Source organism: Mobula hypostoma, chromosome 2 (assembly GCF_963921235.1).
Source record: "Mobula hypostoma chromosome 2, sMobHyp1.1, whole genome shotgun sequence".
NCBI lineage: Eukaryota > Metazoa > Chordata > Chondrichthyes > Myliobatiformes > Myliobatidae > Mobula > Mobula hypostoma.
This window is the reverse complement of record NC_086098.1, coordinates 222,911,719-222,937,025: the sequence shown is the minus strand read 5'-3', so window position 1 is coordinate 222,937,025 and position 25,307 is coordinate 222,911,719. Positions and strand designations below refer to the sequence as shown.

The 25,307-nt window shown below is 41.1% G+C and overlaps 1 protein-coding gene across 1 annotated transcript in view; it reads left to right on the top strand.

Annotated features, from left to right (window-relative positions):
* The window catches only part of LOC134336900 (synaptonemal complex protein 2-like), a 293,594-nt gene that overhangs the window by 149,721 nt on the left and 118,566 nt on the right, over window positions 1-25,307 (top strand). The window contains exons 17-20 of the mRNA XM_063031521.1: window positions 14,258-14,301; window positions 15,740-15,797; window positions 18,055-18,214; window positions 19,250-19,305. Coding sequence (XP_062887591.1) covers window positions 14,258-14,301; window positions 15,740-15,797; window positions 18,055-18,214; window positions 19,250-19,305 — 318 coding nt within the window. The remainder of the gene's footprint in view (window positions 1-14,257; window positions 14,302-15,739; window positions 15,798-18,054; window positions 18,215-19,249; window positions 19,306-25,307) is intronic.

Below are 25,307 nucleotides of genomic sequence, written 5' to 3'. Positions count from 1 at the left end.
TAGAGGCAGATACATTATGTACGTTTAAGAGACTCTTGGATAGGCATATGGATGAATGAAAAATAGAGGGCTGTGTGGGAGAGAAGTGTTCATTTGATCTTTGATCAAATTAAAAGGTTGGCACAACATCATGAGCTAAAGGGCCTGTACTGTGCTGTGTTCTTCTATGTTCTACAGTGGCATGCAGAAGTTTGGGCACACTGGTCAAAATTTGTTACTGTGAATAGCTAAGCAAGTAAAAGATGACCTGATTTCCAAAAGGCATAAAGTTAAAGATGACACATTTCTTTCATATTTTAAGCAAGATTACTTTTTTATTTCCATCTTTTACAGTTTCAAAATAACAGAAAAGGAAAAGAGCCCGAAGCAAAAGTTTGGGCATCCTGCATGGTCAGTACTTAGTAACACCCCCTTTGGCAAGTATCACTGCTTGTAATACTCTTTCTGTAGCCAGCTAAGAGTCTTTCAATACTTGTTTAGGGGATTTTCGCCCATTCTTCCTTGTAAAAGGCTTCTAGTTCTGTGAGATTCTTGGGCCGTCTTGCATGCACTGCTCTTTTGAGGTCTATCCACAGATTTTCAATTATGTTTAGGTCGGGGGTCTGTGAGGGCCATGGCAAAACCTTCAGCTTGCACCTGTTGAGGTAGTCCATTGTGAATTTTGAGGTGTGTTTAGGATCATTATCCTGTTGTAGAAGCCATCCTCTTTTCATCATTTTTACAGATGGTGTGATGTTTGCTTCCAGAATTTGCTGGTATTTAATTGAATTCATTCTTTCCTCTACCAGTGAAATGTTCCCTGTGCCACTGGCTGCAACACAAGCCCAAAGCGTGATCGATCCACTCCCGTGCTTAACAGTTGGAGAGGTGTTCTTTTCATGAAATTCTGCACCTTTTTTTCTCCAAACATACCTTTACTCATTGCGGACAAAAAGTTCTATTTTAATACATCAGTCCATAGGACTTGTTTCCAAAATGCATCAGGCTTGTTTAGATGTTCCTTTGCAAACTTCTGACGCTGAATTTTATGGTGAGGACGCAGGAAAGGTTTTCTTCTGATGACTCTTCCCTGAAGGTCATATTTGTGCAGGAGTCGCTGCACAGTAGAACAGTGCACTACTACTTGTTACGTAGCCCGTAACTGGGTTGCCAAACTAGCAGAATGTGAGGTTTTGCATTTTGGTAAGATCAACCATGGTAGGTCTTATGCAGTAAATGGTAGGGCACTGAGGAGTGCAGTAGAACACAGGGATCTGGGAATACAGGTCCATAATTCATTGAAAGTGGCATCACAGGCAGATAGGGTTGTAATGAAAACTTACAGCACATTGGCCTTCCTAGATTGAAGTATTGAGTGCCCAAGAAGGGATATCATGTTGAAATTGTGTAAGGCATTGGAGAGGCCTAATTTGGAGTACTGTACGCAGTTTTGATCACCCACCTACAGAAAAGATGTAAGTAAGGCTGATTGGCAGTGTTACGTACCCCGTAACTGGGTTGCCAAACCAGCAGAAATGGATCACTCAGTTGGAGTATGGATTACTAGAACTAAGAAAGTTTTATTAAAGAAACAAGCAACACAGTGATCGAAAGGATAATAAATGCAACAGTTCAGCAATGATAAACACACGTGCACAGAATTAAGATAACAGCATCAATCAAGCTCTATCGTTGTCTAGGGGTAAATGACCAATTTCAAAGTGACACAAGGTTCAGTCCAATTTGGTTCAGTCCGCAGTAATCGTTGCCATGGCGATGGACAATGTGGGGGGTGGAGAGAGAGAGAGAACGGGAACGACTGATCATTCAAAAACGGCTTCCACTCACAGACCGGTGATATTGCTCACAAGGAGCTTCCGGGCGGGTCCTTTGTGATGTCACCCGCGGTCACCGACTGTGACCGCTCCTCCAGATGTGGTCGATCCTCTGCAGTGAACCGGGCACCCAAGCGAGGGTGGACACACACCAGGTTCCCGCTGATCGTACCTTTCCACCCTGTGCGTTTAAGGTCCGATACTTCCCACCGACTCGCGAGAGGCGCACCACTTCCAGGGTCTCGTTACCTTGGGTGTCATGTGTGTCCTGCCTTAGCGAACCTGTCTCTTTTTATCCCCCTGCTGGGGTATTGCCTGTCCATCACTTCAAACAGTTCAGGGTTCAAAGGGGGAGCCGCTCCAGACAGCTCTCTCTCCCGTCCCTTCATTACACATCTCCAGATGCTGCTTCATTGTTCCTTATCTCTCCTTCCCCTGAGGACAGGTGGCAGACCAACTGCTGATCACACAGGACAGCTAACATCTTATCTATGTGTATTCTTGTCACACACTCCAGAGTCTGTTAAATCTTCCTGAAGGTCTTTTGCGGTCAAACGGGGGTTTTGATTTGTCTTTCTAGCAATCCTACGAGCAGTTCTCTCGGAAAGTTCTCTTGGTCTTCCAGACTTCAACTTGACCTCTACTATTCCTGTTAACTGCCATTTCTTAATTACATTGCAAACTGAGGAAATGGCTGCCTGAAAATGCTTTGCTATCTTCTTATAGCCTTCTCCTGCTTTGTGGGCATCATTTATTTTAATTTTCAGAGTGTTAGGCACTCAGAGGAGCCCATGGGTGCTGATTGTTGGGACAAGGTTTGAGTAGTTAGAGTATTTATAAAGCTTTGAAATTTGCATCACCTGGCCTTTCCTAACAATAACTGTGAACAAGCCATAGCCCTAACAAGCTAATTAAGGTCTGAGACCTTGGTAAAAGTTATCTGAGAGCTCAAATCTCTTGGAATGCCCAAACTTTTGCATGGTGCTCCTTTCCTTTTTTTCCCCACTCTAAAATTGTACAAAACAAAAATAGTCCACTAATCTTGCTTAAAATATTGAAAAGAATGTTTCATCTTTAACCTTATGACTTTTGGAGATCAGTTCATCTTCTACTCACTTAACTATTCACAGTAACAGAAATTTTGACCAGGGGTGCCCAAACTTTTGAATGTCACCGTATATTCTAACACTGTTTCCGAACATGCCAGAAAAACCATGTTATCTTTTTAATGAATTTCAGAACAGCACCAGGGAGAAACTAATGTTGATTTAACATTGAAAGTTTGGCATAGAAGAATTTTTAGATTGTAGTGACATTCTAGCAGCATGAGCTTCTTCTATGCCAATTGAGTTGATTTAATAGATTGAATCCTGAGTGCTTATTCAAAGGAAGACATGAGGGGCCTAAATGTGGGTCTAACTTGGAGTTTACTTTTAAGTGAAGCACACACATATCACATGATAGCATGATGATGTTTGCAATTCATGTGCTTATACATAAAATGCATAGAGTTATTTGAACATAAGAATGCTTAATCAAACTGTGAGTATATATGCAGTGTCTATAAAAAGTACCCACCCCACCCCCTTGGAAGTTTTCATATTTTATTGTTTTACAACATTGAATCACAATGGATTTAATTTGACATTTTTATACACTGATCAACAGAAAAAGGTTCTTTCCTGTCAAAGTGAAAACAGATCTCTACAAAGTGATCTAAATTAAATACAAATATTAAACACAACAATTGATTGCATGTATATTCACCCCCTTTAATATGACACACCAAGTCATCACTGATGCAGCGAATTGGTTTCAGGAATCTCATAATCAGTTAAACAGAGATCATCTGTGTGCAGTGAAGGTGTTTCAATTAATTGTAGTAAAAATACACCTGTATCCAGAAGGTCCAACTGCCAGTGAGTCAGTATCCTGTGAAAACTACAGCATGAAGACAAACAAACACTCCAAGCAATTCCACAAAAAGAATATTGAAAGTCACAAGTCAGGAGATGGATACTAAACAAAATTCCAACTCACTGAATATCCCTTGGAGTACAGTTAAGACAATCATCAAGAAATGGAAGGAATATGGTACAGATGTAAATCTGCCTAGAGCAGGTTGCCCTCAAATACCGTGTGACCCTGCAAGAAGCGGACTAGTGAGGGAGGCCACCAAGAGACCTATGACAACTCTGGAGGAATTACAAGCTTCATTGGCTGAGATGAAAAGGTCTGTGCCATACAGCCGCTGCCTGAGTGCTTCACTAGTTGCAGCTTTATGGGAGAGTGGCAAAGAGAAACTCGCATGAAATCTCAGCTGGAGTTTGCCATCAGACTAAACACAATGTTTGGAGAAAGCCAAATACCATTATATCACCAAAAACACACCATCCCTATCATGAAGCATGGTGGTGGCTGCATTATGCTGTAGAGATGCTTCACTGCAGTAGGCCAGGAAGGCTTGTGAAGGGAGAGGGTAAAATGAATGCAGCAAGATACAGGGAAATTCTGGTGGAAAACCTGATACAGTCTGCAAGATAACTGAAACATGGGAGAAGATTTATTTTCCAGCATGACGATGACCCAGTCATAAAGCTAAAGCTACACAGGAATGGCTTAAAAACAACAAAGTTGATAGCTTGGCATAGCCAAGTCAGAGTCCAGACAACAGGAATTCTGCAGATGCTGGAAATTCAAGCAACATACATCAAAGTTGCTGGTGAACGCAGCAGGCCAAGCAGCATCTATAGGAAGAGGCGCAGTCGACGTTTCAGGCCGAGACCCTTCGTCAGGACTAACTGAAGGAAGAGTGAGTAAGGGATTTGAAAGCTGGAGGGGGAGGGGGAGATGCAAAATGATAGGAGAAGACAGGAGGGGGAGGGATAGAGCTGAGAGCTGGACAGGTGATAGGCAAAAGGGGATACGAGAGGATCATGGGACAGGAGGCCTAGGGAGAAAGACGGGGGGGGGGTGACCCAGAGGATGGGCAAGAGGTATATTCAGAGGGACAGAGGGAGAAAGAGAGTGAGAGAAAGAATGTGTGCATAAAAATGAGTAACAGCTGGGGTACGAGGGGGAGGTGGGGCCTAGCGGAAGTTAGAGAAGTCAATGTTCATGCCATCAGGTTGGAGGCTACCCAGACGGAATATAAGGTGTTGTTCCTCCAACCTGAGTGTGGCTTCATCTTTACAGTAGAGGAGGCCGTGGATAGACATGTCAGAATGGGAATGGGATGTGGAATTAAAATGTGTGGCCACTGGGAGATCCTGCTTTCTCTGGCGGACAGAGCGTAGATGTTCAGCAAAGCGGTCTCCCAGTCTGCGTCGGGTCTCACCAATATATAAAAGGCCACATCGGGAGCACCGGACGCAGTATATCACCCCAGTCGACTCACAGGTGAAGTGATGCCTCACCTGGAAGGACTGTTTGGGGCCCTGAATAGTGGTAAGGGAGGAAGTGTAAGGGCATGTGTAGCACTTGTTCCGCTTACACGGATAAGTGCCAGGAGGGAGATCAGTGGGGAGGGATGGGGGGGACGAATGGACAAGGGAGTTGTGTAGGGAGCGATCCCTGCGGAATGCAGAGAGAGGGGGGCAGGGAAAGATGTGCTTAGTGGTGGGATCCCGTTGGAGGTGGCGGAAGTTACGGAGAATAATATGTTGGACCCGGAGGCTGGTGGGGTGGTAGGTGAGGACCAGGGGAACCCTATTCCTAGTGGGGTGGTGGGAGGATGGAGTGAGAGCAGATGTACGTGAAATGGAGGAGATGCGTTGAGCAGAGTTGATAGTGGAGGAAGGGAAGCCCCTTTCTTTAAAAAATGAAGACATCTCCCTCGTCCTAGAATGAAAAGCCTCATCCTGAGAGCAGATGCGGCGGAGACGGAGGAATTGCGAGAAGGGGATGGCGTTTTTGCAAGAGACAGGGTGAGAAGAGGAATAGTCCAGATAGCTGTGAGAGTCAGTAGGCTTATAGTAGATATCAGTGGATAAGCTGTCTCCAGAGACAGAGACAGAAAGATCTAGAAAGGGGAGGGAGGTGTCGGAAATAGACCAGGTAAACTTGAGGGCAGGGTGAAAGTTGGAGGCAAAGTTAATAAAGTCAACGAGTTCTGCATGCGTGCAGGAAGCAGCGCCAATGCAGTCGTCGATATAGCGAAGGAAAAGTGGGGGACAGATACCAGAATAGGCACGGAACATAGATTGTTCCACAAACCCAACAAAAAGGCAGGCATAGCTAGGACCCATACGGGTGCCCATAGCTACACCTTTAGTTTGGAGGAAATGGGAGGAGCAAAAGGAGAAATTATTAAGAGTAAGGACTAATTCCGCTAGACGGAGCAGAGTGGTGGTAGAGGGGAACTGATTAGGTCTGGAATCCAAAAAGAAGCGTAGAGCTTTGAGACCTTCCTGATGGGGGATGGAAGTATATAAGGACTGGACATCCAGAGTCCAGACCTCAATTCAATTGAGAATTTCTAGCTGGACTTGAAAAGAGCTGTTCATTCATAATCCCCATGCAATCTGACAAGAGCTTGAGAAGTTTTGTAAAGAAGAATGGGGGAAAATTGCAGTGTTCAGATATTCAAAGCTGTTAGAGACCGATCCACACAGACTCAAGGCTGTAATTGTTGCCAAGTTTCATCTACTAAATACTAATTTGATGGGGGTGAGTAATTATGCAATTAATTATTTTTTGTTTAATGATTGTAATAAATTTAAACCAATTGTAGAAATATGTTTTACTTTAACACAAAGGAGCCTTTTCTGTTGATCAGTGTCAAAAAAGCCAAATTAAATCTACTGTGATTCAATCTTGTAGAACAATAAAACATGAAAACTTCCAAGGGGGTTGAATACTGCTTCTACAGAAAACCATTAAATGAAATACCCTACAACATTAACAGTAAAATCTTAACCAGGATATTATACATATTAATTATTCTATTGTTCCTTTTATAAGACCAAAAGACATAGGAGCAGAATTAGGCCATTTGGCCCATCACGTCTGCTCCACCAGTTCATCATGGCTGATCCATTTTTTCCCCAGGCCCAATCTCCTGCCTTCTCCCCATATCCCATCATGCCCTGACCAATCAAGAAGCTATCAACCTCTGCCTTAAATATACACAAAGATCTGGCCTCCACAGTTGCCTGTGGCAAAAAATTCCACAGATTCACTACTTTCTGGCTAAAGAAATTCCACCTCATCTCCATTCGCAAAGGATGCCCCTCTATCCTGAGGCTGTGTCCTCTACTCTTAGACTCTCCCACCACTAGAAACATCTACTCTACATCATTCTATCAAGGCCTTTCACCGTTTGATAGGTTTCAATGAGGTCACCCCTCATTCCTCTGAATTCTAGTGAATACAGGCCCAGAGACATCAAACACTCTTCATATGACAAGCCATTCAATCCTGGAATCATTTTCGTGGACTTCCTGTAAATCCTCAAAAGTTTCAGCACATCCTTTCTAAGATAAGGGCCCTAAAACTGCTCATAATGCTCCATGTGATGCCTCATCAGTGCTTTCTAAAGTCTCAGCATTGCATCCTTGCCTTTATATTCTAGTTCTCTTGAAATTAATTCTAACGTTACATTTGCTTTCCTCACCATAGACCCAAATTGCAATTTAATCTTTAGGGTGTCCTGCACAAGGACTCCCAGGAGTCCTTTGCACCTCAGTATTTTTGTATTTTCTCTCCATTTAGAAAATAGTCAACCCTTTCATTTCTTCTATAAAAATGCATGACCATACACTTCCCAACACTACTCAATCTGTCACTTCTTTACCCATTTTCCTAATGTGTCTGAATCCCTCTGTAGCACTTCCTCAAAACTACCTGCCCCTCCACTTGTCTTCCTATCACCTTGAAACTTTGCAACAAAGCCAACAATTCCATCATCCAAATCATTAACATATAATGTAAAAAGAACGATCTTATCTCTCCTCTTTTCTGCATCCACAACATTATCTGACAAATCCTCTATTTTCATATCTCCAGCGACTCCTCTTTTGCCTTCCATTCCATCCAGTTAGACTTTGGTCTTTGCATCTAACTTTACAAGTAGCTTTTTGTCTCCCACTTGAAGTTCATGCAACGACCTTAATGTGGGCAGAATGGATTCTGGTTCTTCATACTCATAAAAGCTGAATGCTTGGAACTTCCCTGTACCTCATTAAACTCTCTTCTGGCTTAAAACCAAGCCATATTTTGCAAGTAACTGCCCGATTAGCACATCAAAAACTTTATCAGACATGTTGCCTACAAAAACTGTTGTAGTTGGAGCACTGCTTTCGTCACCTTCATGATTTTTCTGAGTTGCATGATCTTCCTTGGTCCAATATGATTTCCAACCAGAGGCACAGAGGTCAGCACCAACACCTGTTTGTTCTCTATTGGGCAATGGTTCATGGTTTTGGCATGGCAACAGTTGTAGCACCATCCAGCATCTCTCTTAATTCACTTTCATATGGCTTCAAGGGGATCTGGCATGCAAATAATGGATGACTCTCCAATCGAGTTGTAGTTGTCTCAGCCAATCAAAGCTGCACAATGCTGGTCCTTCTGATTTTACTACATACAAGCTCATTGTGGCTTGTTGGTTGTTGTATTTCACAGTTATGAATTTCATTCCCACAGGAGTTACCTTGTCTCCTGTATGTAATTAGTTAGATATCTACAGGCTTAAATTTAGATTCTTTGAAATGCCTCTCAAAATCATATTTTGAAATGACTGAAGCAGTTGACCCAGTGCCCAATTCTATTTTAATTAATTTGCCATTCACTTCTTGCATATATTGCTTGTCTATTGTTAATGTTCACACTGTAAGTCTAAAGGCTACACAGTCCCTTGTCACTCTCATCATTATCAGATTTTTCAACAATAGCGTGTTGATTACTGTTTTTAAAACTGCAACTTGACTTTTTAAAAATCTTTTTCTCTTCTGTGTTGTTAATTTACTTTTGTCTGCTGAGATGTTCTTTGTATCTATTTTGTTTCATTTTCTGCATGTTTCAACTTCAAATCTATATTTATTTAGTGTATATGAGTCCCTGCCACGACAGTAAACAATTTGTTTGGGCTGGCTGGTTTCTGTTTAGACGTTTCAATTTTAATCATGCTCACTTTCATTCTTCTCTGCAACTCAGTTTTCTCTCCAACTCAATTTTGGGAAATTTTTAAGGAGCAACAGAACTTAACTAAAAAGGCAATACGGGGAGAAAAAATGAGGTATGAACGCAAGCTAGCTGGGAGTATAAAGGAGGATAGCGAAAGTTTTTTTAGGTATGTGAAGAGAAGGAAGATAGTTAAGAACAATTTTGTGCCCTTGAAGAATGAATTGGGAGAAATTGTTATGGGAAACAGAGAAATGGCAGACGAATTTAATAAGTACTTTGGATCTGTCTTCACTAGGGAAGACACAAGCAATCTCCCAGATGTATGGATGGGCCAAGGACATAGGGTAACAGAGGAACTGAAACAGGTTGACATTAGGAAGGAAACAATGATGAGTAGACTGATGGGACTGAAGGCTAACAAATCCCCAGGTCCAGATAGTCTGCATCCTAGGGTACTAAAGGAGGTGGCTCTGGAAATTGCGGATGCATTGGTGATCATTTTCCAATGTTCCTTAGATTCAGGATCAGTTCCTGAGGATTGGCGAATGGCTAATGTTATCCCACTTTTTAAGAAAGGAGGGAGGGAGAAAACAGAGAACTATCGCCCTGTTAGCCTAACATCAGTAGTGGGGAAGTTGCTAGAGTCCATTATTAAAGATGAAATAGCGGCATATCTTGATAGCAGTGATAAGATTGGGCCGAGCCACCATGGATTTACCAAGGGCAAATCATGCTTGACTAATCTATTGGAGTTTTTCAAGGATGTAACCAGGAAGATAGACGCTGGAGATCCAGTGGATGTGGTGTACCTTGACTTTCAGAAGGCATTCGATAAGGTACCACATAGGAGATTGGTGGGTAAAATCAGAGCTTATGGCATTGCGGGGAGGATATTGACATGGATAGAAAACTGGTTGGCAGATAGAAAGCAAAGGGTAGTAGTGAATGGGTGTTTCTCGGAATGATAGGTGGTGACTAGTGGGGTGCCACAGGGCTCAGTATTGGGACCACAGCTGTTTACAATTTATGTCAATGATTTAGAGGAAGACATTGTGAATAACATCAGCAAGTTTGCTGATGATACTAAGCTGGGTGGCAGTGTGACATGTGATGAGGATGTTAGGAGAATTCAAGGTGACTTGAATAGGCTGGGTGAGTGGGCAGAAACTTGGCAGATGGTGCTTAATGTAAATAAGTGTGAGGTTATTCACTTTGGGAGCAAGAACAGGAAGGCAGATTATTATCTGAATGGTGTGGAGTTAGGTAAGGGAGAAATACAAAGAGATCTAGGAGTACTTGTTCATCAGTCCCTGAAGGTGAATGAGCAAGTGCAGCAGGCAGTGAAGAAGGCTAATGGAATGTTGGCCTTTACTACAAAGGGAATTGAGTACAAGAGCAAGGAAATCTTTTTGCATTTGTACAGGGCCCTGGTGAGACCACACCTGGAGTATTGTGTGCAGTTTTGGTCTCCAGCATTAAGGAAGGACATCCTGGCTGTGGAGGAGGTGCAGCGTAGGTTCACTAGGTTAATTCCTGGGATGTCCGGACTGTCTTACGCAGAGGTTAGAGAGACTGGGCTTGTACACGTTGGAATTAAGGAGATTGAGGGGGGATCTGATTGAGACATATAGGATTATTAAGGGATTGGACAAGACAGAGGCAGGAAATATGTTCCAGATGCTGGGACAGTCCAGTACCAGAGGGCATGGTTTAAGAATAAGGGGTAGGTCACTTAGAACAGAGTTGAGGAGGAACTTCTTCTCCCAGAGAGTTGTGGAGGTGTGGAACGTGCTGCCTCAGAAGGCAGTGGAGGCCAATTCTCTGGATGCTTTCAAGGAGGAGCTAGACAGGTATCTTATGGATAGAGGAATCAAGGGTTATGGGGACAAGGCAGGAACCGGGTATTGATAGTAGATGATCAGCCATGATCTCAGAATGGCGGTGCAGGCTCGAAGGGCCGAATGGTCTACTTCTGCACCTATTGTCTATTGTCAGTTGGTATCTACCATTGAAACAGTGATTTCAACTGCACTTTTGAATGTAAGTGTGTTTCAGTTAGGTGCCATTTTTGAATGCTTTCTTTTGAGGTTCCACAAACTAAACAATCTCTCTGTACATCATTAAGCCAATTACCAAACTGACAATGCTCAATCTCTTAAATTCAGCCATGTGCACTGAAATAGACTCCTTTTTGATTCAGCTTATGAAACCTAAATAATCCTTCAGTCAACAATGGCTTTGATTCTAAGTGTTCCTGCATCTCTTTCATAATATCAACAAACCTCATATCTGCTGGTTTGGGTCGAGCAGTTAAACTTCAAAGCTATCTGTATGCCTTTAAACCCAATGCACTAAGCAAAATTGGTTGGTCATTTCACCTTTCTTCAAAATACTGTTCCAACAGCTCAGTTTCATTCTAATCAAACCCATCGATATTCAGCAACGAGGAAATCTGCAGATGCTGGAAATTCAAGCAACACACACAAAATGCTGGTGGAATGCAGCAGGCCAGGCAGCATCCATAGGAAGAGGTACAGTTGACGTTTGGGGCCGAGACCCTTCGTCAGGACTAACTGAAAGAAGAGATAGTAAGAAATTTGAGAGGGGGAGGGGGAGATCCGAAATGATAGGAGAAGACAGAAGGGGGATGGATGGAGCTAAGAGCTGGAAAGTTGATTGGCAAAAGGGATACAAGCCTGAAGAAGGAAGAGGATCATGGGATGGGGGGCCTAGGTAGAGAGGAAGGGGGAGGGGAGCACCAGAGGAAGATATAGTGAGAGGGACAGAGGGAGAAAAAAGAGAGAAAGAAAGGGCGGGGGAATAAATAATAAATAAGGGATGGGGTAAGAAGGGGAGGAGGGGCATTAACAGAAGTTAGAGAAGTCAATGTTCATGCCATCAGGGTGGAAGCTACCCAAACGGAATATAAGGCGTTGTTCCTCCAACCTAAGTGTGGCTTCATTTTGACAGTAGAGGAGGCCATGGATAGACATATCAGAATGGGAATGGGACATGGTATGTCCATCTATAGCCTCCTCTACTGTCAAGATGAAGCCACACTCAGGCTGGAGGAACAGCACCTTATATTCCACCTGGATAGCCTCCAACCTGATGGCATGAACATTGACTTCTCTAACTTCCGTTAATGTACCTCCTCACCTTCTTACCCCATCCCTTATTTATTCCCCTTTCTTTCTCTCTTTTTTTCTCCCTCCGTCCCTCTCACTATATCTTCCTCTGGTGCTCCCCTCCCCTTTCTCTCTCCCTAGGCCTCCCGTCAAATGATCCTCTCCCTTCTCCAGCCTTGTATCCCTTTTGCCAATCAACTTTCCAGCTCTTAGCTCCATCCCTCCCCCTCCTGTTTTCTCCTATCATTTTGGATCTCCCCCTCCCCTTCCCCCTCTCAAATCTCTTACTATCTCTTCTTTCAGTTAGTCCTGACGAAGGGTCTCGGTCCGAAACGTTGACTGTGCCTCCTCCTATAGATGCTGCCTGGCCTGCTGCGTTCCATCAGCATTTTGTGTGTGTTGCTTGAATATTCAGCCACTTCTGCTTTTTTTAATGACTATCATCGCCGGGTACTTTTTATGAACCCATGAATTTTTCCGTGTTTTACTCACTCATGCCTTCTCTTCCAAAGAACATGAGTTGCATTGCTTTTTTTAAAAACTCGACTGCCTTTGCATGTGCTGCGCTGTTTTTAAAAAAAATCAACTGTTCCTTGCTTTTTTTATTTCAAACATATCGCTGCAATTCAGTAGGTCAATTGCCATCTTGGATTCATTTAAAAAATATCTCATTGCCAGTATTATGTTTTGCAACTTCAAAACATTAAACTAATTCAAAGGAAGGCATTGTCTGTGGGGAGATCTGATGGAAGTTTATAAGATTATGAGAGGCATAGGTAAAGTAGACAGGGAGTATCTGTTTCCGAGCATAGAAATGTCTAATGCCAGAGGGAATGCATTGAAGGTTAGAGGGATTAAATTCAAGGAGAATGTGAGGGGTAAATTTTTTACTCAGAGTGGTGGATGCCTGGACTGAGCTGCCTGGTGTGGTGGTAGAGGGAAATACATTAGATGCTTTTAAGAGACACTTGGATAGGCACATAGATGTGAGGAAGATGGAGGGATATAGACATTGCTGTAGGTGGGTGGGATTAGTGTGTGGCTTTATTTGATTCGCTTTTTTAGCCGGTTTGGCACAACATTGTCGGCTGAATAACATGTTCCTGTGCTGGACTGTTCTATGTTCTCGGTTCAATGCAAAAGTCAACTGACAATGGTAATGCTTTCCTTTACTCTTTGTTTTCCATGTTTTCTTTTAGTTTTTGTATTTCCATTATATACCAGTCTGATGGCTACAACATGGCTAGTGGGAGGCTACAAATTTTCACTGAATAAAATTTTATATGTGTAGCCCCCCCTGCCACCCTCAGGGTCGCTCGGCTCGCTGTCATCTAGGGAAACAGCCTCGGCCCTGTCAAACTGGATAATTCGTTTGTGTGGATGCTGTGTGATGTACCCCACCCCGCCCAAATAACAGACAATACACCAGATACGATTAAATGATTTACAGTTTATAGATATTACTGGAACTATATAATTAAGAGAGAATAAAATATAAAAGGAAAATAAAGGGCGCCACACTTATCAAAGTTCAATCTCTTCGTGCACAAAACAGTTGGAGCTCAAGGACCTTCTTCACCCTGCCACCCCTCGGACCACCTTGACCAGCCGCCTGGGACCAACAACGATGGTTGACCAGACGCTCCACAGGAGTCCGTCTCCGTCTCCTCGCCGAACGCCCTCCTCGGGTTCTGACCCCGTTAACGGACCTCACAGCACCTTGTCCATCCTCTGTCTCGCTCTCCCGCCTTCTGCCCCAAAACCCCGCACATACAGTATCTACAAATACACCAAAACCATAACAACTATCTCAATTGGTTAATAACATATTTCTTATCACACTCTAAACCGAAACAAGCTGCTAGCGCAAACTTTCTCAGCGCTTAACACAACAAAGCCGCATTCCCCAGATTAACATAACAAAGAGGCCATTTTAATTAGCCTCCGCAGTAACATAAAAGTCGAAACCCCCTTACATATGGCTTTGGTTTGATCCCCAGGGGCTTTGTGCCTAGAGCAGTGAGCAGTGCCATCTTGGCAGAAGTCTGTTTGGCTTGATCATGCATGTGGGGAAAAAAAGACATTATTTAATTAACTTGACGCATGAAGAGATTGTGGCTGAGTAGGAAGAAGGAAGAGGACCTGAAGAAACATCTTTTTATGTATGATTGTTTGGTTTGCTTTTCACAGATGCAGAACAAGAAAATGCCTCAACAAACTTGTTCAAATAAAAGGTACGTGATATGCTTTAGAGTCCTTGTAAAACATAAAATGTTTCTGCTGCCCCACATGATTATTAAAGCATTTTTGCGGAACTTCAGTGAAAGTGATTCAATGTCTGGGAATGAGGGATAATCCTTTCAACTTCATATGAGGTGTTTGGAAGTGGAGAAATGAAGAAAAAGGTAAGCATGATGTGGAACTTACATTTATAATAAGCCAGAAGAGCACAAGCATTGACAGTCCAGCAGAACTGCAAGTTCAGAGCACTTTGTTCCAGTATGTCAGTTTGATCGCAATAGCGCTCTGATGCAGGATTTATTAGTTTAGACCTAAGCTCAAGACCTTACTTGAGCTCAAACATCAAGATAAAAGAGAATAAAACTGGAATATATGTGAAAAAGCATATAATTTATATATGTAAGTTATGTAACAAAATCCTAATCTAAGAGAGTTTATGGTATCCCCGCAAAAGGGAAGACAGTCTTAAATAGTATGAGAAAATACACATTCCAAAGACATACCAGTTGGTAGATTAATAGGTCATTGTAAATTGTCCCGTGGTAAGGCTAGGGTTAAATCGGTGGGTTTCTGTGCAACATGGCTTGAGGGGCCTACTCCATGCTGTATCTCAATAAAAAAAAGATGGAAAGAAATCATAAAAAGGTGAAGTTGTGAAAATTGTAAGAAACAGTAGGGTAGGAGTGGTGAGTTTTGAATTATTAATACTAGAAGGATGTGTCAGAACAATCAGGTGTTTTATGATAAATTTGTTCACCATATTCTTTGTCATCATGTTTCATTTCCCGTACAAAGGAGCGTTCAACAAATTCAGTCATGGTAAATGGGACAGAAGAATTTAAAAACTATTCAATAGAGGTTATCAATGATTCTAATAAAAGAGAATAGATATTTACATAGAACTTGGACATCTTGAGGAATGAGTTATGAATAAGGAAGCAACTCCATTGTTGGAAATAAGTTAAGAGTAATAGTACAATATTTTTTAATGAGTTGCAGTAATGTTGAAATAAAAAGTTTTTTAAATTTAGAACACACAGGTAAGAACAGAAAAGTGCGGAAGTACATAAATACAAATTATACATGCCTTGACCAGAATCTCATACCTGACTGCATGCCGTCAGCTGGAGCTTTAAAATCTCATCTGATTTTGGTCAGTCAGGAAATCAAACTTACAAGAGGTTAGATCAATATGTTGATGATTAAGACTACAATTGTAACATGTTTTCCCTATGTTTCGATATACATGTAACAAATAAAGCTCATCTTTAATCTCTTCACCCCGAATTAGGGCACTTGTGGAAATCATTCAGGAAGGTGTAGTTGTTGATGGAAGTGGGGAGGGGGCATTCTAGATTAATCAGTATTGAACAAATCTGTTCTTACAATAGTTTTGATTATAATTATTTTTTGTTAACAATGGCCTTCCAGAAAATCCAAGAAAATGAATATGAAACGTAAACCTACAAAGAAAGAAGAAATACATAAGGTTGGCTTACTTCTGCTCTATTCATAAGGTGATAGTTTGGAGTATGGTAATGTTACACTACCTCATCAGTACAAGCTGAGATTTGATTAAGAGCCCTTGCAAAAACTGTTACTACCAATTTTACTCACAACAATTTTGTACAGATTCAGAAAGGAATTAAAAACCTCACGTTTGAATTGTGGAATAGTTCTTGTCCCAATTTTTAATTGTAAATTAGGAAACACTCCTGGGCCCATCCTTCTTTCAATTACTTCATGTCTAGCATAGAACTGTGAAGACTTTTAACTAGTTTTACTGTATTTATGCAAGTCTGTATTGCTATTTGTTTGTTATGAGCCTTCAGTATTTATTTGGTTCTTCATGTTACTTAATTAACATGCACTAATTAAATCTTTACACAAAATAATCAAAATCTTACTTAGCCACCTGTGGCTTGGTTTATTATTGTCAAATGTACTGGGATACAGTGAAAAGTTTGTCTTTCATTCAGATCAAATAATTACACAGTGCATTGAAGTAGAACCAGGTAAAACAATAACAATACAGAATAAAGTATAACAGCTATAGAGAAAGAGCCGTGTAGGTAAACAACCAGGTGCAAGATGAAAAGAGGAAGATTATGAGGTCAAAAGTTCATCTTGTGTAGTAGAAACCTCCTTACAGTAGAAAATTGCCTGTTACACTGCTGGTGTTGAGGGTACCAATGAAGGTCTTCCATCTCTGGTGGTGTTTAGGGCCTCCTTCATCATGTCAGTAGCATTCTCACGGTTTTCACTGTTGTCAGTCACTGGAGTCCTTGGTGGAGACTCAGGAATACCATTCCACTCAGATATAGAAGGTTTCTTCATTGCTGTTTCCATAGCAATTTTGTTTTGCCAGTCAGGGTTGTTTGCCCTGAGCTGAACCCCTGAACGTGGAGGACCAGTGGACTACTTTTTGTCTATTCTCTACCCTTTGACCTGTTTGGTATGGGTGACTCTACCAAGAGATAAAGCATAAAGCCCTGACTCCAGCCAACATAGCTCTTCAGGCAATAGAGGTACGCAAGCCTCCAAACCACAACACGGTTGTAGTCCTCTTGGAGAAAGGAACCTCCTTACAGTCATATAACAGCAGAACAGCAAGTTAGAACCTATCCTTGAGCCTGGTGGGATATGCTTTCAGGTTTTTGTACCTCTGCCTGTTAGAAGAGGGGAGAAGAGAGAACAGCCGGGGTCAGTGGTGTCTTTGATTATGCTGGCTGCCTTACCATGGCAGTGTGAAGTATGGAAATGGTCTATGTCTTTCTTTGCCTCTCTGTTTCCTGCTCTTCTTTTAATATCAGTAGGGTTCAGTTTGCTTTGCTGCAGCGTCCTTACATTCTACTGTCACCTAACTTTATATCATCAACATTAATTAAGGTGCAGTAAACTTCTTTAATCCAACAAAATCAAGACTGGCAGATGTTTTTGGACTATTGGATGGTACTCCTATTAATATCCCAACATGCTTTTTATTTGCATTTTTTAGTAATTAAACAATAGTATAATAAATTTTCCAGTGAAGCCAGAGAGTTTCTTTTTTTTTGGTGTGTGCCTGCGTGCGTGCGAATCTGTGCGTGTTGGTGCGTGCATCCGTGATGATGACTTTTTCATGGCTTTTATAAGGCACGGAGCGAGAGCGAGAGAGAGACTGTGTGGAACGCCACTCCTCACACAGACATTTTCACAGTATTTTCCCTTTATTTTACGAGGTCGAGTTGTGATCTCAACCCTCAACCTGGCACGGATGGAAAGCGTACTCGGGAGCGGACCCGACTAGTTTCGAACCCGGGAACCTCCGCTCCCGGGTCCGGTGCCGATGTTGTTGCGCCGCCAGCCAGCCTGAAGTCAGAGAGTTTCAAGGGAATGTTTCAAGGGTAAATTTCAAGGGAGCATGGGAAATAAGGCACATTGAGTTTAAAGGGAGAACGGGAAATAGCCTTGGTGAAGCTAAAGGGAGCTCAGGAAATATCATCTACTGAACCAGTGCCTTTGGAATTTTCAGATAACAGCACAGTGGATTATTGAAGCTTTATTGTAATTGTTAATATATAGTGATAATATATTTGATTTTATAGAAATGTAAGATTAAAAATTGTAATTTTGCAAGTAAGTACAGAATGGTACTCCAATATTTCAATGCCTCCCTTAGTACATCAAAACAATTGAACTTTACTAGTTAGATCAATTTGCTGAAGACAATAGATTAATGTCTCTCCTTTGTTTGGTCTTCATAGTCTGTAGGAAAAGTAAATAGAAAACACTTCTTTACTGACACTGACACGGACGGCAAAACAGAAATCAGTTGGTTACAACAATCTAATAGAAAGACAAAGCCTGAACTAGTGGCCTACAGCAGACAAAGGAAGCGAAATACGGCTGATAATTTAGGCAAAGGTTGGTGATTTACTCCCAACACCCCCCTCACCGAACCCCCTCTCCCCCAACCCCATCTCACGCACACACCCCCATCATGCACGCGCATAGCCCCCATCTCACCCATTCCTCTTTCTCACCCACCCATCCATCTCACGCAGCCCCACCTCCCCTCCATCTCAACCCCCTCTTTCCCCTCTCACTCACCCCATTCCCCTCTTCCCTCTGACCCCCCACATCTATGCGCAGAATATTGTTGCTCTTCGGAATTCTCTCACAAGAGTGCTTTGAGGGTCAGTCATGGATGTACTCAAAAGGAACCAGTGGATTTTTGAATATTGAGTGAATATCAGGGGATATGGTGTTGGTGCGGGAAAGTAATGCTGGGTTTAAAAGTTGATGCTGCTTCCTTCTGTATAAATACCAACTTTTAACACTCTGAAATTAAAAATCTGCCTCTTTTATTCAATTTAATTATCGCCTACAATATAGACACATTGCAATTTACTAAACCTGGAAAATCCAGACGGCAGTCACTGCATAATCAATGCAAGTTGACAACATTCCAGAACTTTGCATTTATCAAGGATTCAATAGTTATGCAAAAAAAAAGTGATTGAATTTGATTTAAAGTAACTGATGTTGACTCAGTCAGCATTTCGTTCAATTGCTGTTCCAATTTCTTATGTTGTAAGACTAAAAGTCATTAACTGAGTTTTGGTTTCCAGTAATGAGTTTTGGTCTTGTAGCATAAGACCAATTCTTTGTGTACAATGGGCAGATTCTCCCTTTCAAATTCTGTTATTAAGGAATTGTTGGCATTTTGGGTTGCAGGATTTACTCATTTTCAAGGCTTTGCCCAAAAATATTGCCATTTCCCTTTCTCAGACGTGGATGCTGTTGGCTTGCTGAGTTTCTCCAGCGGATTGTTTATTGTTCTTATTTTCAATTGCTCTTCTGAATATTTCAACTCTGATGTACTGGACATAATGTAACATTACACCAAAGTAATTTTATCAGTTTGCTTCTAATTAAAAGATTCTTACATTTTTTTAGGAAAATTAACCACAACTGTTAGGACTGACTGTGGGAAGAAATCAATAGATAAGAAGGTATGTAATTGCATAGCAAGTTTTTTTAGAAGAACAAAATACTAGCCTAAAATTTGCCTTGCACAGTGTTATGTTTTTTTTTGTGGTATTTCAATTTGGATGCAAGGTTATTTATTATAGTAAATGGAGACTTACTTTGATTTTCCTTCAAGGTTCCCTGCACCTCTGATCCTTTTACACACTGCACAACTATGTATAATGATGAGAAATGTATATCTGGACATACCAGGGCTTTTGGTCCGGTTTGCAATGTCCACGCACCCATTTTAGAAAACGTGTCGCTCCGGACTCATCCAGCTCAGTCAGTGGTGGTGTAAACAACCCACTCTTGGTAATGGACAAAGGCATGGCTCAGTTTTAAAATATTGGCCCCCATTTTGCAACTATGCCTCCTTGTTTGTAAATTCCTCACCAGTGAGAAGATTTTGAGTATACCCTCTTAAGTCCCCTATAAATTTGATATTTTCAAAAAAGAACACACTTCAAAATTTTAAATTACAAGGAGTACAAGCCAAAACTGTCTAGTCTCTCTTGATAGGATAATCCTCTCATACCAAGAAATAGCCTGGTGAATCTCCTTTGGAATGCCTCCAATTTTACTGTGTTGTATTTTAAATAATGGGGACCAAAACAGTACATATTATTCTAAGTGTGCCCCCAACAAACCTTCCAATTATTAAACTCCAACACCTTTGCAATAAAGCCAAAATACCATTTGCCTTCTGAACTTGTTGAATCTGCTTACTCATTTTTGTGATTCATGCACTACAACGTGTAGTTTCCACTGAATGTCACACATTTGCAGTCTCTCTCCATCTAGATTATCATTTTCCTTTTGATTCCTCTTACTGAAGTGCATGGTCTCACTTCCCCACATTAAACTCCATTTTACAGGGTTTCACACAATCACTCTATCCCTATCCCAACACAGAATCACGATGTCCACATCACAATATGCTCTTCCACCTTTCTTTGTATCACTGGCAAATTTAGAAACCTAATGTTTTATTCCCTGCTCCAGGTCATTAAAGTAATTTGTAAATAACTGGGGGCCAAGAACCTATCCCTGGGATACTCCATCAGTTACATCCCTCCAGCCTGAAAAGGACCTATTAATTTGGACTCTATTAATTTTCTATGGAGCAGACAGTTTTCAATCCATTCTCTTACACATCCTCCAGTATCTTGGGTTCTTAATTTACGCGCCAACCTCTCATGTGGTGTCATGTTTAATAAGTTTCCAGGTCCTAATCAGGTTGAGCGAAGAACCCAGTGAGAAGCTAGAGAAAAAAATTGCAGGAGCTTAGGCTGTCATATATGCATCATAGTTGGTGTTGGGGAGATGCTAGAGGACTGAATGGTGGCTAAATTATTTTATTTAAGAAAGGTTGTAAAAAAAAGCCTAGAAAATAGAGACCAGTGAGCCTTACAACTGTGGCAGGTAAACTATTAGAGAGAATTCTAAGGAATAAGATATATCGACATTTGGAAAGATGAGTTGATTAGGAATAGTCGGCAGAGCTTTGTGTTTGAGAGATTGTGTTGTGAATTTGACTGAGTTTTTTGAAGAAGTAACCAAGAAGGTGGATGAGGGCAGGATGGCAGATGTGGTCAATATAGGCTTCAGAAAGGACTTTGATAAGGTTCTGCATTATAAGTTGCTCTGAAAGGTTACATCCCATGGGATCCAGAGAAAGCAAGCTAACTGGACTTGATGGTAGGAAGCAAAGGGTAATGGTGGAAGGCTGTGAAACCCATGACTTGCATCTCAGAAGTTGTTGCTGGCCCGTTATTATCATCTGTATCAATTATTTGGTTGAGAATGTACAAGGCATAGTTAGTTTGCAGATGATCAGTGGGTAAGTGAGCTAAGGAGTTTAGTTCAGATAAGTGTAACATGATATGAGCCCAGGGTATTACAGGGAAGATTCTAGCATGGATAAAGTAGAGGCTGATTGGCAGGAGACATAGAGTAGCAATAAAGAGAGCCTTTCCTGGCAGGCTGCCGGTGACTTGTGGTGTTTCACAGGGGTCTGTGTCCGAGCTGATTTTTTTTACATTATATATTAGTGATTTGGATGATGGAATTGATGGCTTTGTTGCAAAGTTTGCAGATGTTATGAAAATAGGTGGGGGTGTAGGTAGTTTTGAGGAGGTAGAGAGGCTACAGAAGGACTTGTAATGGGCAAAGGAATGGCAGATGGAATACAGTGTCAGGAAGTGTATGGTTATGCACTTTGGTAGAATAAATAAAAGGGTTAACTATTTTCTAAATAGAGAGAAAATACAAAAATCTGAGGTACAAAGGGAGTCTTTGTGCAGGATTCCCTAAAGGTTATTTTGCAGGTTGAATCTGTGGTGAGGAAAGCAAATGTAATGTTATTCATTTCAAGAGGACTAGAATATAAAAACAAGGATGTAATGTTGAGACTTTATAAAGCACTGATAAGCCCTCACTTGGAGTATTGTGAGCAGTTTTGGCCCCCTTATCTTGGAAAGGATGTGCTAAAACTGGTTTAAAGGAGGTTCACAAAAATTATTCCTGGGGTGAATGATTTGTCATATGAAGAGGGCTTGATAGCTCTGAGCCTGTATTCACTGGAATTCAGAAGAATGTGGGGTGGCCTCATTGAAACCTATCGAATAGTGAAAAGCATTGATAGAGTGGATGTGGAGAGGATGCTTGCTATGGTGGGAGAGTCTAAGGCCGGAAGACACAGCCCCAAAATAGAGGGGTCTCCTTTTAGAATGGAGGTGAGGAAGAATTCTTTAGCCAGAGAGTAATGAATCCGTGGAATTCTTTGCCACAGGCAGCCGTGGAGGTCATGTCTTTGTGTATGTTTAAGGCAGAGGTTGATAGGTTCTTGATTGATCAGGGCATGAAGGGATGTGCGGGAAAGGAGATTGGGACTGAGAGGAAAATTGGATCAGCCATGATGAAATGGTGGAGCAGATTCGATATGCATAATAGCCTATTTCTTCTCCTGTATCTTATGGTGTTATGATCAGGCGCTTGAACAAAAGGGGTAGCTACAGTCATTTAAGGACTCTTTTATCTTGTCATTTTATGCTTGTTATTTATTGATTATCTGCATTTGCACAGTTTGTTTACAGTTTCTGAAGTCTACAGTTTACAGATCCTGTTTACAGTTACTGTTCTATAGATAGTCATAGTCATACTTTATTGATCCCCAGGGGAAATTGGTTTTCATTACAGTTGCACCATAAATAATTAAATAGTAATAAAACCATAAATAGTTAAATAGTAATATGTAAATTATGCCAGGAAATAAGTCCAGGACCAGCCTATTGGCTCAGGGTGTCTGACTCTCCAAGGGAGGAGATGTAAAGTTTGATGGCCACAGGCAGGAATGGCTTCCTATGACGCTCTGTGTTGCATCTTGGTGGAATGAGTCTCTGGCTGAATGTACTCCTGTGCCCACCCAGTACATTATGTAGTGGATGGGAGACATTGTCCAAGATGGCATGCAACTTGGACAGCATCCTCTTTTCAGACACAACCGTCAGCGGTTTGCTAAATATGCCCGCAGAAAAAAGAATCTCAGGGTTGTATATGGTTACATGTATGTACTCTGATAATGATTTTTACTTTGAACTTTGAGAGTGATGAAAAAGGCTTCTGCTGTTCGTCAATCAGGGCACTGGGTATAGAAGTTGAGATGCCATGTTGTAGATGGACAAAATGTTGAGGAGGCTGCACTTGGAGTATTTTGTTCAATTTTGGTTACCCTGCTATAGGAAAGATACAATTAAGCTGGAATAATTAAAGAAAAGCATTATGAGGATGTTGCCAGGACTCTAGTCACTGGGTTATAGGAGGTAATTGGGCAGGCTTGGACTCTGTTCTTTGGGACATTGAAGACTGAATGTGCTTTATAGAAGTGTAGAAAATCATGAAGGGTAGCAATGAATGCATACAGACTACTTTCCAGGTTTGGGGAATCAAGAGATAAACGGCATATGTTTAAATTGAGAAGGGAAAGATTTATGAGAGACTTGAGAGGCAACATTTCACAGAGAGAGTGGTATGTATATAAAACGAGTTGGCAGAGGATTGAGGGCAGGTACAATAACAACATTCAAAAGACATTTGCAAGGTGAATAGGAAACATTTAGAGAGATATGGTCTAAATGTGAGAAAAGGGTCAATCTGAAATGAGTAAAGGGCCTGTTTGAATGACTATGACCTCTATAGATTTCCCTCTGTCAACTCTACCTTTAAAATCCTCGAAGAATTTGAGCAAATTTGTTAAACATGATTTATCTTTCATATAATTATGTCCACTATGTTTGATTATATTCATTTTTCCTATATAATTATTTTCTCTTTGGTTATTGACGTGTAACCATCTTCCTCCTTTCTGAACAAGGGTGTGACATTAGTTGTTTTCCATAACTCTGGTGATTTTTGAAAAGATGGGTTACTATGTATGCAGCCACTTCCTTTATAATTCTTGGGTTCTGGCCATTGAGTCCAGGAAATTTATCTGCCTTTAGCCCTATGTGTTTCTCTAACACTTCATCTCTTATTTTTTCTTCACAAATTATTCTATTTGAAATTTGAATCATCTCTTACTGTTATTTGCATTGTTTTACACAGTGAAGACTAATAAAAATTGATTTAACTTATCTGCCATTTCTTTGTTTCTTGTTAATAACTCACCAGCCTCACTTTCTAGCGGTCCCACACGCAGCTGAGCTTTTTCCTATTTGTAAACTCATAGAATCGGTGACTGATTCTTTTGTCTTTACATGCAAGCTTTCTCTCAAAATCTGTTTTCTCCTTTCTTGTGAGCTTTTTAGACTTACACTGCTTAATCCTAAAAAATCCCTACTCCTCTGGCCTGCCATCAGTCCTGTTACACCCTGGTTTTTAATTTGCTGTTATCCGTGATCTCTGTCAACCACATTGTTCATTTTTCTCATGGAAATATCTCTTCTTAATTGAGATAAATATTTGCTGACTGCTATGGACACGCTGCTTGAATATCTGCCAGTTCATCTACTGACGTACTGCTTAGCTTATTTTCTCATCTACCTTAGACAACTCTACATTCATACATTTATAATTGCCTTTACTTAAGTTGAAACCAATTGTTATGGTCTGGTGGCTTTCACTCTCAAACTGCATCTGGAATTCACACTGTGGTTACCACCTCAAAGGGAATCTTATTCATCCTTCCTTATTATTCATGACCAAATCTAAAATAGCCTGATGTTGGGTAGGTTGCATAACACACTGCTCTAAGAAGCAATCTGTGATGCAGTTCACAAATTCTGTGATATCCTTGCCACTTAGATTCATCCAATTCATATCTCACATTACAATTATAATTTCCTTCAAATATAACTTAGATATTGAATTGAACTGCTGCTGCTAAGTTAACAAATTTCATGTCACATGCCGGTGATAATAAACCTGATTCTGATCCTGATATTTACCCATTCATGCTCTCCCCATTGACAGGTCACATTTTAGAGGCCTATATGGTACTCTCAACCGTGTCGTCTTTCCCTTGCTATTCTTTATTTAAATCCAACTAATTGTACATTACAATCTTTTGCCACTATGTTATGACTTAACACCACACTGACCTCCCTTGATTAACAAATCTGGCTACAGTATCTCCCTCTGCAGATGCTGCCTGAACCCCAAATTCCTCTAGCAGTTTGTTTTTTTTTACAACACATATATATGTCCTTGATGGTGGGTAGGCTGGTGCTGGTAATGCATTGGGCAGTTTTGACTACTGTTTGTAGAGCTTTTCACTCTGCTGCAGTGTAGCTTCTGTACTGTGCAGTGATGCAGCATATTGGGATGCTCTTTACTTTGCATATGTTACTATTTGTGCTGTTAACTCATCATCTAATTACAAATATGTATATTCAATAAAACACCATTATGGTTAAGATTTACTAACTGCTCTGTACTGTATACTTTTTATGACATTTTTGCCCAAGCCCATCACATTTTGCTTTCA